This window comes from Oncorhynchus mykiss, chromosome 8 (assembly GCF_057628025.1).
Source record: "Oncorhynchus mykiss isolate SJ-2025 chromosome 8, ASM5762802v1, whole genome shotgun sequence".
Lineage (NCBI taxonomy): Eukaryota > Metazoa > Chordata > Actinopteri > Salmoniformes > Salmonidae > Oncorhynchus > Oncorhynchus mykiss.
In genome coordinates this window covers 80000001-80016368 of record NC_143029.1, presented here as the reverse complement: position 1 = coordinate 80016368, position 16368 = coordinate 80000001, and the positions used below count along the sequence as shown (strand labels likewise).

The following is a 16368-nucleotide window of genomic DNA, read 5'->3' as shown; positions in this document are numbered from 1 at the left end:
TCTGTTATCTTGTCTGTCAGAGAATTACAACAGACTCACATCAACATGTCTGTTCTCTTGTCTGTCAGAATAACTACAACAGACTCACATCAACATGTCTGTTCTCTTGTCTGTCAGAGAACTACAACAGACTCACATCAACATGTCTGTTATCTTGTCTGTCAGAGAATTACAACAGACTCACATCAACATGTCTGTTCTCTTGTCTGTCAGAATAACTACAACAGACTCACATCAACATGTCTGTTCTCTTGTCTGTCAGAATAACTACAACAGACTCACATCAACATGTCTGTTCTCTTGTCTGTCAGAGAATTACAACAGACTCACATCAACATGTCTGTTATCTTGTCTGTCAGAGAATTACAACAGACTCACATCAACATGTCTGTTATCTTGTCTGTCAGAGAATTACAACAGACTCACATCAACATGTCTGTTCTCTTGTCTGTCAGAGAATTACAACAGACTCACATCAACATGTCTGTTCTCTTGTCTGTCAGAGAATTACAACAGACTCACATCAACATGTCTGTTCTCTTGTCTGTCAGAGAATTACAACAGACTCACATCAACATGTCTGTTCTCTTGTCTGTCACAGAATTACAACAGACTCACATCAACTTGTCTGTTCTCTTGTCTGTCAGAGAATTACAACAGACTCACATCAACATGTCTGTTATCTTGTCTGTCAGAGAACTACAACAGACTCACATCAACATGTCTGTTATCTTGTCTGTCAGAATAACTACAACAGACTCACATCAACATGTCTGTTCTCTTGTCTGTCAGAGAATTACAACAGACTCACATCAACATGTCTGTTATCTTGTCTGTCAGAGAATTACAACAGACTCACATCAACATGTCTGTTCTCTTGTCTGTCAGAGAATTACAACAGACTCACATCAACATGTCTGTTATCTTGTCTGTCAGAATAACTACAACAGACTCACATCAACATGTCTGTTATCTTGTCTGTCAGAGAATTACAACAGACTCACATCAACATGTCTGTTATCTTGTCTGTCAGAATAACTACAACAGACTCACATCAACATGTCTGTTCTCTTGTCTGTCAGAGAATTACAACAGACTCACATCAACATGTCTGTTATCTTGTCTGTCAGAATAACTACAACAGACTCACATCAACATGTCTGTTATCTTGTCTGTCAGAGAATTACAACAGACTCACATCAACATGTCTGTTCTCTTGTCTGTCAGAGAATTACAACAGACTCACATCAACATGTCTGTTATCTTGTCTGTCAGAATAACTACAACAGACTCACATCAACATGTCTGTTCTCTTGTCTGTCAGAGAATTACAACAGACTCACATCAACATGTCTGTTCTCTTGTCTGTCAGAGAATTACAACAGACTCACATCAACATGTCTGTTATCTTGTCTGTCAGAATAACTACAACAGACTCACATCAACATGTCTGTTCTCTTGTCTGTCAGAGAATTACAACAGACTCACATCAACATGTCTGTTATCTTGTCTGTCACAGAATTACAACAGACTCACATCAACATGTCTGTTATCTTGTCTGTCACAGAATTACAACAGACTCACATCAACATGTCTGTTCTCTTGTCTGTCACAGAATTACAACAGACTCACATCAACATGTCTGTTATCTTGTCTGTCAGAGAATTACAACAGACTCACATCAACATGTCTGTTATCTTGTCTGTCAGAGAATTACAACAGACTCACATCAACATGTCTGTTATCTTGTCTGTCAGAGAATTACAACAGACTCACATCAACATGTCTGTTCTCTTGTCTGTCACAGAATTACAACAGACTCACATCAACATGTCTGTTATCTTGTCTGTCACAGAATTACAACAGACTCACATCAACATGTCTGTTATCTTGTCTGTCACAGAATTACAACAGACTCACATCAACATGTCTGTTCTCTTGTCTGTCAGAGAATTACAACAGACTCACATCAACATGTCTGTTATCTTGTCTGTCAGAGAATTACAACAGACTCACATCAACATGTCTGTTATCTTGTCTGTCAGAGAATTACAACAGACTCACATCAACATGTCTGTTATCTTGTCTGTCAGAGAATTACAACAGACTCACATCAACATGTCTGTTATCTTGTCTGTCAGAGAATTACAACAGACTCACATCAACATGTCTGTTCTCTTGTCTGTCAGAGAATTACAACAGACTCACATCAACATGTCTGTTCTCTTGTCTGTCAGAGAACTACAACAGACTCACATCAACATGTCTGTTCTCTTGTCTGTCAGAGAATTACAACAGACTCACATCAACATGTCTGTTATCTTGTCTGTCAGAGAATTACAACAGACTCACATCAACATGTCTGTTCTCTTGTCTGTCACAGAATTACAACAGACTCACATCAACTTGTCTGTTCTCTTGTCTGTCAGAGAATTACAACAGACTCACATCAACATGTCTGTTATCTTGTCTGTCAGAGAACTACAACAGACTCACATCAACATGTCTGTTATCTTGTCTGTCAGAATAACTACAACAGACTCACATCAACATGTCTGTTCTCTTGTCTGTCAGAGAATTACAACAGACTCACATCAACATGTCTGTTCTCTTGTCTGTCAGAGAACTACAACAGACTCACATCAACATGTCTGTTATCTTGTCTGTCAGAGAATTACAACAGACTCACATCAACATGTCTGTTCTCTTGTCTGTCAGAATAACTACAACAGACTCACATCAACATGTCTGTTGTCTTGTCTGTCAGAGAATTACAACAGACTCACATCAACATGTCTGTTCTCTTGTCTGTCAGAGAATTACAACAGACTCACATCAACATGTCTGTTATCTTGTCTGTCAGAGAATTACAACAGACTCACATCAACATGTCTGTTATCTTGTCTGTCAGAGAATTACAACAGACTCACATCAACATGTCTGTTCTCTTGTCTGTCAGAGAATTACAACAGACTCACATCAACATGTCTGTTATCTTGTCTGTCAGAGAATTACAACAGACTCACATCAACATGTCTGTTCTCTTGTCTGTCAGAGAATTACAACAGACTCACATCAACATGTCTGTTCTCTTGTCTGTCAGAGAATTACAACAGACTCACATCAACATGTCTGTTATCTTGTCTGTCAGAGAATTACAACAGACTCACATCAACATGTCTGTTCTCTTGTCTGTCAGATAATTACAACAGACTCACATCAACATGTCTGTTCTCTTGTCTGTCAGAGAATTACAACAGACTCACATCAACATGTCTGTTCTCTTGTCTGTCAGAATAACTACAACAGACTCACATCAACATGTCTGTTATCTTGTCTGTCAGAGAATTACAACAGACTCACATCAACATGTCTGTTCTCTTGTCTGTCAGAGAATTACAACAGACTCACATCAACATGTCTGTTCTCTTGTCTGTCAGAGAATTACAACAGACTCACATCAACATGTCTGTTATCTTGTCTGTCAGAGAATTACAACAGACTCACATCAACATGTCTGTTATCTTGTCTGTCAGAATAACTACAACAGACTCACATCAACATGTCTGTTCTCTTGTCTGTCAGAGAATTACAACAGACTCACATCAACATGTCTGTTCTCTTGTCTGTCAGAGAATTACAACAGACTCACATCAACATGTCTGTTCTCTTGTCTGTCAGAGAATTACAACAGACTCACATCAACATGTCTGTTATCTTGTCTGTCAGAGAATTACAACAGACTCACATCAACATGTCTGTTCTCTTGTCTGTCAGAGAACTACAACAGACTCACATCAACATGTCTGTTATCTTGTCTGTCAGAGAATTACAACAGACTCACATCAACATGTCTGTTCTCTTGTCTGTCAGAATAACTACAACAGACTCACATCAACATGTCTGTTGTCTTGTCTGTCAGAGAATTACAACAGACTCACATCAACATGTCTGTTCTCTTGTCTGTCAGAGAATTACAACAGACTCACATCAACATGTCTGTTATCTTGTCTGTCGGAGAATTACAACAGACTCACATCAACATGTCTGTTCTCTTGTCTGTCAGAGAATTACAACAGACTCACATCAACATGTCTGTTCTCTTGTCTGTCAGAGAATTACAACAGACTCACATCAACATGTCTGTTCTCTTGTCTGTCAGAGAATTACAACAGACTCACATCAACATGTCTGTTATCTTGTCTGTCAGAGAATTACAACAGACTCACATCAACATGTCTGTTCTCTTGTCTGTCAGAGAATTACAACAGACTCACATCAACATGTCTGTTATCTTGTCTGTCAGAATAACTACAACAGACTCACATCAACATGTCTGTTCTCTTGTCTGTCAGAATAACTACAACAGACTCACATCAACATGTCTGTTCTCTTGTCTGTCAGAGAACTACAACAGACTCACATCAACATGTCTGTTCTCTTGTCTGTCAGAGAATTACAACAGACTCACATCAACATGTCTGTTATCTTGTCTGTCAGAATAACTACAACAGACTCACATCAACATGTCTGTTCTCTTGTCTGTCAGAATAACTACAACAGACTCACATCAACATGTCTGTTCTCTTGTCTGTCAGAGAATTACAACAGACTCACATCAACATGTCTGTTCTCTTGTCTGTCAGAGAATTACAACAGACTCACATCAACATGTCTGTTCTCTTGTCTGTCAGAGAATTACAACAGACTCACATCAACATGTCTGTTCTCTTGTCTGTCACAGAATTACAACAGACTCACATCAACATGTCTGTTATCTTGTCTGTCAGAGAATTACAACAGACTCACATCAACATGTCTGTTCTCTTGTCTGTCAGAATAACTACAACAGACTCACATCAACATGTCTGTTCTCTTGTCTGTCAGAGAATTACAACAGACTCACATCAACATGTCTGTTATCTTGTCTGTCAGAGAACTACAACAGACTCACATCAACATGTCTGTTCTCTTGTCTGTCAGAATAACTACAACAGACTCACATCAACATGTCTGTTATCTTGTCTGTCAGAGAATTACAACAGACTCACATCAACATGTCTGTTATCTTGTCTGTCAGAGAACTACAACAGACTCACATCAACATGTCTGTTCTCTTGTCTGTCAGAATAACTACAACAGACTCACATCAACATGTCTGTTATCTTGTCTGTCAGAGAATTACAACAGACTCACATCAACATGTCTGTTATCTTGTCTGTCAGAGAATTACAACAGACTCACATCAACATGTCTGTTCTCTTGTCTGTCACAGAATTACAACAGACTCACATCAACATGTCTGTTCTCTTGTCTGTCAGAATAACTACAACAGACTCACATCAACATGTCTGTTATCTTGTCTGTCAGAATAACTACAACAGACTCACATCAACATGTCTGTTATCTTGTCTGTCAGAATAACTACAACAGACTCACATCAACATGTCTGTTATCTTGTCTGTCAGAGAATTACAACAGACTCACATCAACATGTCTGTTATCTTGTCTGTCAGAATAATTACAACAGACTCACATCAACATGTCTGTTCTCTTGTCTGTCAGAATAACTACAACAGACTCACATCAACATGTCTGTTATCTTGTCTGTCAGAGAATTACAACAGACTCACATCAACATGTCTGTTCTCTTGTCTGTCAGAATAACTACAACAGACTCACATCAACATGTCTGTTATCTTGTCTGTCAGAGAATTACAACAGACTCACATCAACATGTCTGTTCTCTTGTCTGTCAGAGAACTACAACAGACTCACATCAACATGTCTGTTCTCTTGTCTGTCAGAATAACTACAACAGACTCACATCAACATGTCTGTTATCTTGTCTGTCAGAATAACTACAACAGACTCACATCAACATGTCTGTTCTCTTGTCTGTCAGAGAATTACAACAGACTCACATCAACATGTCTGTTATCTTGTCTGTCACAGAATTACAACAGACTCACATCAACATGTCTGTTCTCTTGTCTGTCAGAGAATTACAACAGACTCACATCAACATGTCTGTTATCTTGTCTGTCAGAATAACTACAACAGACTCACATCAACATGTCTGTTATCTTGTCTGTCAGAATAACTACAACAGACTCACATCAACATGTCTGTTCTCTTGTCTGTCAGAGAATTACAACAGACTCACATCAACATGTCTGTTATCTTGTCTGTCAGAGAATTACAACAGACTCACATCAACATGTCTGTTCTCTTGTCTGTCAGAGAATTACAACAGACTCACATCAACATGTCTGTTATCTTGTCTGTCAGAGAATTACAACAGACTCACATCAACATGTCTGTTCTCTTGTCTGTCAGAGAATTACAACAGACTCACATCAACATGTCTGTTCTCTTGTCTGTCAGAGAATTACAACAGACTCACATCAACATGTCTGTTCTCTTGTCTGTCACAGAATTACAACAGACTCACATCAACATGTCTGTTATCTTGTCTGTCAGAATAACTACAACAGACTCACATCAACATGTCTGTTCTCTTGTCTGTCAGAGAATTACAACAGACTCACATCAACATGTCTGTTCTCTTGTCTGTCAGAGAATTACAACAGACTCACATCAACATGTCTGTTATCTTGTCTGTCACAGAATTACAACAGACTCACATCAACATGTCTGTTCTCTTGTCTGTCAGAGAATTACAACAGACTCACATCAACATGTCTGTTATCTTGTCTGTCAGAGAATTACAACAGACTCACATCAAAATGTCTGTTCTCTTGTCTGTCAGAATAACTACAACAGACTCACATCAACATGTCTGTTATCTTGTCTGTCAGAGAACTACAACAGACTCACATCAACATGTCTGTTCTCTTGTCTGTCAGAGAATTACAACAGACTCACATCAACATGTCTGTTCTCTTGTCTGTCAGAATAACTACAACAGACTCACATCAACATGTCTGTTATCTTGTCTGTCAGAGAATTACAACAGACTCACATCAACATGTCTGTTATCTTGTCTGTCAGAATAACTACAACAGACTCACATCAACATGTCTGTTCTCTTGTCTGTCAGAATAACTACAACAGACTCACATCAACATGTCTGTTATCTTGTCTGTCAGAGAACTACAACAGACTCACATCAACATGTCTGTTCTCTTGTCTGTCAGAGAATTACAACAGACTCACATCAACATGTCTGTTCTCTTGTCTGTCAGAGAATTACAACAGACTCACATCAACATGTCTGTTCTCTTGTCTGTCAGAGAATTACAACAGACTCACATCAACATGTCTGTTATCTTGTCTGTCAGAATAACTACAACAGACTCACATCAACATGTCTGTTCTCTTGTCTGTCAGAGAATTACAACAGACTCACATCAACATGTCTGTTATCTTGTCTGTCAGAATAACTACAACAGACTCACATCAACATGTCTGTTCTCTTGTCTGTCAGAGAATTACAACAGACTCACATCAACATGTCTGTTATCTTGTCTGTCAGAGAATTACAACAGACTCACATCAACATGTCTGTTCTCTTGTCTGTCACAGAATTACAACAGACTCACATCAACATGTCTGTTCTCTTGTCTGTCAGAGAATTACAACAGACTCACATCAACATGTCTGTTCTCTTGTCTGTCAGAGAATTACAACAGACTCACATCAACATGTCTGTTATCTTGTCTGTCACAGAATTACAACAGACTCACATCAACATGTCTGTTCTCTTGTCTGTCAGAGAATTACAACAGACTCACATCAACATGTCTGTTCTCTTGTCTGTCAGAGAATTACAACAGACTCACATCAACATGTCTGTTATCTTGTCTGTCAGAGAATTACAACAGACTCACATCAACATGTCTGTTCTCTTGTCTGTCAGAGAATTACAACAGACTCACATCAACATGTCTGTTCTCTTGTCTGTCAGAGAACTACAACAGACTCACATCAACATGTCTGTTATCTTGTCTGTCAGAGAACTACAACAGACTCACATCAACATGTCTGTTATCTTGTCTGTCAGAGAATTACAACAGACTCACATCAACATGTCTGTTCTCTTGTCTGTCAGAATAACTACAACAGACTCACATCAACATGTCTGTTCTCTTGTCTGTCAGAGAACTACAACAGACTCACATCAACATGTCTGTTATCTTGTCTGTCAGAGAATTACAACAGACTCACATCAACATGTCTGTTCTCTTGTCTGTCAGAATAACTACAACAGACTCACATCAACATGTCTGTTATCTTGTCTGTCAGAGAATTACAACAGACTCACATCAACATGTCTGTTATCTTGTCTGTCAGAGAATTACAACAGACTCACATCAACATGTCTGTTCTCTTGTCTGTCAGAGAATTACAACAGACTCACATCAACATGTCTGTTATCTTGTCTGTCAGAGAATTACAACAGACTCACATCAACATGTCTGTTATCTTGTCTGTCAGAGAATTACAACAGACTCACATCAACATGTCTGTTATCTTGTCTGTCAGAGAATTACAACAGACTCACATCAACATGTCTGTTCTCTTGTCTGTCAGAATAACTACAACAGACTCACATCAACATGTCTGTTCTCTTGTCTGTCAGAATAACTACAACAGACTCACATCAACATGTCTGTTATCTTGTCTGTCAGAGAATTACAACAGACTCACATCAACATGTCTGTTCTCTTGTCTGTCAGAGAATTACAACAGACTCACATCAACATGTCTGTTCTCTTGTCTGTCAGAGAATTACAACAGACTCACATCAACATGTCTGTTATCTTGTCTGTCAGAGAATTACAACAGACTCACATCAACATGTCTGTTCTCTTGTCTGTCAGAGAATTACAACAGACTCACATCAACATGTCTGTTATCTTGTCTGTCAGAGAATTACAACAGACTCACATCAACATGTCTGTTATCTTGTCTGTCAGAGAATTACAACAGACTCACATCAACATGTCTGTTATCTTGTCTGTCAGAGAATTACAACAGACTCACATCAACATGTCTGTTATCTTGTCTGTCAGAGAACTACAACAGACTCACATCAACATGTCTGTTATCTTGTCTGTCAGAGAATTACAACAGACTCACATCAACATGTCTGTTCTCTTGTCTGTCAGAGAATTACAACAGACTCACATCAACATGTCTGTTATCTTGTCTGTCAGAGAATTACAACAGACTCACATCAACATGTCTGTTCTCTTGTCTGTCAGAGAATTACAACAGACTCACATCAACATGTCTGTTATCTTGTCTGTCAGAATAACTACAACAGACTCACATCAACATGTCTGTTCTCTTGTCTGTCAGAGAATTACAACAGACTCACATCAACATGTCTGTTATCTTGTCTGTCAGAGAATTACAACAGACTCACATCAACATGTCTGTTCTCTTGTCTGTCAGAGAATTACAACAGACTCACATCAACATGTCTGTTCTCTTGTCTGTCAGAATAACTACAACAGACTCACATCAACATGTCTGTTATCTTGTCTGTCAGAGAATTACAACAGACTCACATCAACATGTCTGTTATCTTGTCTGTCAGAGAATTACAACAGACTCACATCAACATGTCTGTTCTCTTGTCTGTCAGAATAACTACAACAGACTCACATCAACATGTCTGTTATCTTGTCTGTCAGAGAATTACAACAGACTCACATCAACATGTCTGTTCTCTTGTCTGTCAGAATAACTACAACAGACTCACATCAACATGTCTGTTATCTTGTCTGTCAGAATAACTACAACAGACTCACATCAACATGTCTGTTATCTTGTCTGTCAGAGAATTACAACAGACTCACATCAACATGTCTGTTCTCTTGTCTGTCAGAATAACTACAACAGACTCACATCAACATGTCTGTTATCTTGTCTGTCAGAGAATTACAACAGACTCACATCAACATGTCTGTTATCTTGTCTGTCAGAATAACTACAACAGACTCACATCAACATGTCTGTTCTCTTGTCTGTCAGAATAACTACAACAGACTCACATCAACATGTCTGTTATCTTGTCTGTCAGAGAACTACAACAGACTCACATCAACATGTCTGTTCTCTTGTCTGTCAGAGAATTACAACAGACTCACATCAACATGTCTGTTCTCTTGTCTGTCAGAATAACTACAACAGACTCACATCAACATGTCTGTTATCTTGTCTGTCAGAGAATTACAACAGACTCACATCAACATGTCTGTTATCTTGTCTGTCAGAATAACTACAACAGACTCACATCAACATGTCTGTTCTCTTGTCTGTCAGAATAACTACAACAGACTCACATCAACATGTCTGTTATCTTGTCTGTCAGAGAACTACAACAGACTCACATCAACATGTCTGTTCTCTTGTCTGTCAGAGAATTACAACAGACTCACATCAACATGTCTGTTCTCTTGTCTGTCAGAGAATTACAACAGACTCACATCAACATGTCTGTTCTCTTGTCTGTCAGAGAATTACAACAGACTCACATCAACATGTCTGTTATCTTGTCTGTCAGAATAACTACAACAGACTCACATCAACATGTCTGTTCTCTTGTCTGTCAGAGAATTACAACAGACTCACATCAACATGTCTGTTATCTTGTCTGTCAGAATAACTACAACAGACTCACATCAACATGTCTGTTCTCTTGTCTGTCAGAGAATTACAACAGACTCACATCAACATGTCTGTTATCTTGTCTGTCAGAGAATTACAACAGACTCACATCAACATGTCTGTTCTCTTGTCTGTCACAGAATTACAACAGACTCACATCAACATGTCTGTTCTCTTGTCTGTCAGAGAATTACAACAGACTCACATCAACATGTCTGTTCTCTTGTCTGTCAGAGAATTACAACAGACTCACATCAACATGTCTGTTATCTTGTCTGTCACAGAATTACAACAGACTCACATCAACATGTCTGTTCTCTTGTCTGTCAGAGAATTACAACAGACTCACATCAACATGTCTGTTCTCTTGTCTGTCAGAGAATTACAACAGACTCACATCAACATGTCTGTTATCTTGTCTGTCAGAGAATTACAACAGACTCACATCAACATGTCTGTTCTCTTGTCTGTCAGAGAATTACAACAGACTCACATCAACATGTCTGTTCTCTTGTCTGTCAGAGAACTACAACAGACTCACATCAACATGTCTGTTATCTTGTCTGTCAGAGAACTACAACAGACTCACATCAACATGTCTGTTATCTTGTCTGTCAGAGAATTACAACAGACTCACATCAACATGTCTGTTCTCTTGTCTGTCAGAATAACTACAACAGACTCACATCAACATGTCTGTTCTCTTGTCTGTCAGAGAACTACAACAGACTCACATCAACATGTCTGTTATCTTGTCTGTCAGAGAATTACAACAGACTCACATCAACATGTCTGTTCTCTTGTCTGTCAGAATAACTACAACAGACTCACATCAACATGTCTGTTATCTTGTCTGTCAGAGAATTACAACAGACTCACATCAACATGTCTGTTATCTTGTCTGTCAGAGAATTACAACAGACTCACATCAACATGTCTGTTCTCTTGTCTGTCAGAGAATTACAACAGACTCACATCAACATGTCTGTTATCTTGTCTGTCAGAGAATTACAACAGACTCACATCAACATGTCTGTTCTCTTGTCTGTCAGAATAACTACAACAGACTCACATCAACATGTCTGTTATCTTGTCTGTCAGAGAATTACAACAGACTCACATCAACATGTCTGTTATCTTGTCTGTCAGAGAACTACAACAGACTCACATCAACATGTCTGTTATCTTGTCTGTCAGAGAATTACAACAGACTCACATCAACATGTCTGTTATCTTGTCTGTCAGAGAATTACAACAGACTCACATCAACATGTCTGTTCTCTTGTCTGTCAGAATAACTACAACAGACTCACATCAACATGTCTGTTCTCTTGTCTGTCAGAATAACTACAACAGACTCACATCAACATGTCTGTTATCTTGTCTGTCAGAGAATTACAACAGACTCACATCAACATGTCTGTTCTCTTGTCTGTCAGAGAATTACAACAGACTCACATCAACATGTCTGTTCTCTTGTCTGTCAGAGAATTACAACAGACTCACATCAACATGTCTGTTATCTTGTCTGTCAGAGAATTACAACAGACTCACATCAACATGTCTGTTCTCTTGTCTGTCAGAGAATTACAACAGACTCACATCAACATGTCTGTTATCTTGTCTGTCAGAGAATTACAACAGACTCACATCAACATGTCTGTTATCTTGTCTGTCAGAGAATTACAACAGACTCACATCAACATGTCTGTTATCTTGTCTGTCAGAGAATTACAACAGACTCACATCAACATGTCTGTTATCTTGTCTGTCAGAGAACTACAACAGACTCACATCAACATGTCTGTTATCTTGTCTGTCAGAGAATTACAACAGACTCACATCAACATGTCTGTTCTCTTGTCTGTCAGAGAATTACAACAGACTCACATCAACATGTCTGTTATCTTGTCTGTCAGAGAATTACAACAGACTCACATCAACATGTCTGTTCTCTTGTCTGTCAGAGAATTACAACAGACTCACATCAACATGTCTGTTATCTTGTCTGTCAGAATAACTACAACAGACTCACATCAACATGTCTGTTCTCTTGTCTGTCAGAGAATTACAACAGACTCACATCAACATGTCTGTTATCTTGTCTGTCAGAGAATTACAACAGACTCACATCAACATGTCTGTTCTCTTGTCTGTCAGAGAATTACAACAGACTCACATCAACATGTCTGTTCTCTTGTCTGTCAGAATAACTACAACAGACTCACATCAACATGTCTGTTATCTTGTCTGTCAGAGAATTACAACAGACTCACATCAACATGTCTGTTATCTTGTCTGTCAGAGAATTACAACAGACTCACATCAACATGTCTGTTCTCTTGTCTGTCAGAATAACTACAACAGACTCACATCAACATGTCTGTTATCTTGTCTGTCAGAGAATTACAACAGACTCACATCAACATGTCTGTTCTCTTGTCTGTCAGAATAACTACAACAGACTCACATCAACATGTCTGTTATCTTGTCTGTCAGAATAACTACAACAGACTCACATCAACATGTCTGTTATCTTGTCTGTCAGAGAATTACAACAGACTCACATCAACATGTCTGTTCTCTTGTCTGTCAGAATAACTACAACAGACTCACATCAACATGTCTGTTATCTTGTCTGTCAGAGAATTACAACAGACTCACATCAACATGTCTGTTATCTTGTCTGTCAGAATAACTACAACAGACTCACATCAACATGTCTGTTCTCTTGTCTGTCAGAATAACTACAACAGACTCACATCAACATGTCTGTTATCTTGTCTGTCAGAATAACTACAACAGACTCACATCAACATGTCTGTTATCTTGTCTGTCAGAGAATTACAACAGACTCACATCAACATGTCTGTTCTCTTGTCTGTCAGAATAACTACAACAGACTCACATCAACATGTCTGTTATCTTGTCTGTCAGAGAATTACAACAGACTCACATCAACATGTCTGTTATCTTGTCTGTCAGAATAACTACAACAGACTCACATCAACATGTCTGTTCTCTTGTCTGTCAGAATAACTACAACACACTCACTTGTCTTCCTTCCTGTTCATCTCCTTTCCCACAACTCCCTCACTTCCTGACTCGCCCCTTCTCATCACTCACCCAGGTTGTACCAGACGTCCATCTCTCCGCTGAGCGTGCGTACCTCGATGATGGTCTGACCCAGGAAGTCATCTGACTCCCGTTTGAACTTCTGCTTCACCCTGGACTTGATGTCATCGTCCTCATCCCACACGCGTACCTTAATACGGTCCGACGAGTTGTGGCATTCACTATGAGATGAAGAAATTATGTCAGATGTAACCGGGCCCTAAACATTGTCAAAGACTGCAGCCACCCATGTCATAGACTGTTCCCTCTGCTACCATACGGCAAGTCTGGAACCAGCAGGACCCTGAACAGCCATAAGGCTGCTAAATGGTTAATGAAATAGTTAACCAAATAGCTACCTGGACTGTCTGCATTGACCCCTTTGGTACCAACTCTTTTGGCTCATCACATACGCTGCTGCTACTGCTTATTATCTATCCTGCTGCCTAGTCACTATAACCCTCCATATATGCACACATCTACCTCAATGACCTCGTACCTCTGCACATGGACTCGGTACTGGTACCCCTTGTATATAGTCGAGTTATTGTTAATCATTGTCTATTTATTCATAGTGTTATTATGTTTCTATTATTTATGTTTCTCTCTGCGTTGTTGGGAAGGGGACATAAGGAAGAATTTCACTGTTAGTCTACACCTGTTTTTATGAAGCGTGTGACAAATACAATTTGATTTAATGATTTGAACCACACATCCCCACCCACGCACGCAGACAGACAGAAACACACACTCGCTATGCTCACAAGTGGAAGTTCTCCTCCCAGACAGGGTTGAGGTTGCCGTAGATAGTCTTGGTCCTCTTCTTGGTCTTGCCCACCTGAACTGTGACGTAGGGGTCACTGGAACCAGTCTTGTCCTTGGCCTGGAGGCCCTGAGCACACTGCACTGAGAGAGGCACACAGTCACACCATTAGACCTTGGGCATACGTCACACAGAGAGTATTAACTAAATGGTTGTTTCAGCCTCCGTACTTGAATACACATAAAATCACTTCGTATAAGAGCATCTGCTAAAGTACTCAAATACAAAACATGTAAAATATCATTTCTACTCCGGTTGGCAAAGGTGAGTCTACTGAAGTGAAGTTCCTACTGCAAGACAGTAACTAACACCCCCTCCAATTTGAACCTTTATCCAAACCCCTACTAAACCTAATCTCAATCTTAATCCTGTCAGGATTTGGCCAGGATTGTTCAGGTTTTGGTCACTAGAGGCCCCCATTGTGCTTTTTGACCCTTTTGTTTTCCCCTTGTTCTAGTTATTATTTGCACCTGTGCCTCATTTCCCTTGAATGTATTTCAACCCTTAGTGTTCCTCAGTTCTTTGCTCTGTGTTTGTATGTTAGCACCCAGCCATGCTGTGAACTTTTGTTTCGCTAGTTGGAGTGTCTTGAGGTACTCTGGTTTTGTTTTTGTTTATTTTGGATGATTCTTTTGAGGTTTGTTTTTTCCCTGCTGTTCTTACCACTTTGTGGATTTTCCTTGTGTCTTGGAGGATATACATTTTTTCTCTTGGAATTACTTTTGACATTGTGGATTTATATTTTTGCCTGAAGATCTTTTCCTTTTTTCTTTATTAAATCACCGTCTCTAGTACTGCTGTGTCTGCCTCATCTTCTGGGTTCTGACGACTATTAGTGGCTCAGTTTACTAAGTGACTGTTTCTCACACCGGAGACCCGAGTTCGTAACCGGGTCCCGACAAATCCCAATCCTAGTCCTATTTTTACCAGTCATGCTGATCATGGCCGACCACTTGGACGTCCCATCGAGCACGCTCTGTTTGATCTGCTTCATCTGCGTGGCGTGCGTCGCCTTGACGACGGTAAACACTTCCTGGATGAGCTCGAAGATTTCCGGTTTGTTCCTCTCTCTGATCTTCATTCTGTCCTTTAGAACCATGATGATGTTCTGGGTTCTGTCCTCTGCCCCGTGCTTAGAACTCTTCTCCGCTGCCCCTGGAAATGAGAGCGGTGGGTGAAGAGGGAGTGAGGATAGGAAAAGAACAGAGAGAGGAAGAAAGGAGTGTACTCAGAGAGAAGGAGAGAGAGGAAGAAAGGAGTGTACTCGGAGAGAGAGAAGGAGAGAGAGGAAGAAAGGAGTGTACTCAGTGAGAAGGAGGGAGAAGGAGAGCGTGAGAGAGAGGGTATACAGTAAATATAGAATAGGAGAGAGAGGGAGGGAAGAGGCAGTGAGGGTCAATTGGGTAAACCTTCAAATGAAAGGCTCCTAAGGAATACTTGGGAATGGGTGACAGGAGATACAGACTGTAAATCAGTGGAGGGTTAGGCTAAAAGCCCATCTTGGGGAATGTGAATTAGAGGAAGTAAAAGGATGAAAAAGGATGAAGTCCAGGAGTGAGAGAGGAGAGACGCAGGGGGATGGCAGCACATTACTCAGAGGGATGACAGCACATTACTCAGGGGGATGACAGCACATTACTCAGGGGGATGACAGCACACTACTCAGGGGGATGACAGCACACTACTCAGGGGGATGACAGCACACTACTCAGGGGGATGACAGCACATTACTCAGGGGAATGACAGCACATTACTCAGGGGGATGACAGCACATTACTCAGGAGATACAT

The 16368-nt window shown here is 39.7% G+C and overlaps 1 protein-coding gene across 2 annotated transcripts in view; it reads right to left on the bottom strand.

Moving 5' to 3' along the window:
• The window catches only part of LOC110530995 (protein unc-13 homolog A), a 120336-nt gene that overhangs the window by 42667 nt on the left and 61301 nt on the right, over window positions 1–16368 (bottom strand). For both annotated transcript variants that reach the window (XM_036986346.2, XM_090182727.1), the window contains 3 exons: window positions 15506–15733; window positions 14520–14661; window positions 13768–13937 (listed from right to left, as the gene is read on the bottom strand). In XM_036986346.2, the coding sequence (XP_036842241.2) occupies window positions 13768–13937; window positions 14520–14661; window positions 15506–15733 (540 nt within the window). The remainder of the gene's footprint in view (window positions 1–13767; window positions 13938–14519; window positions 14662–15505; window positions 15734–16368) is intronic.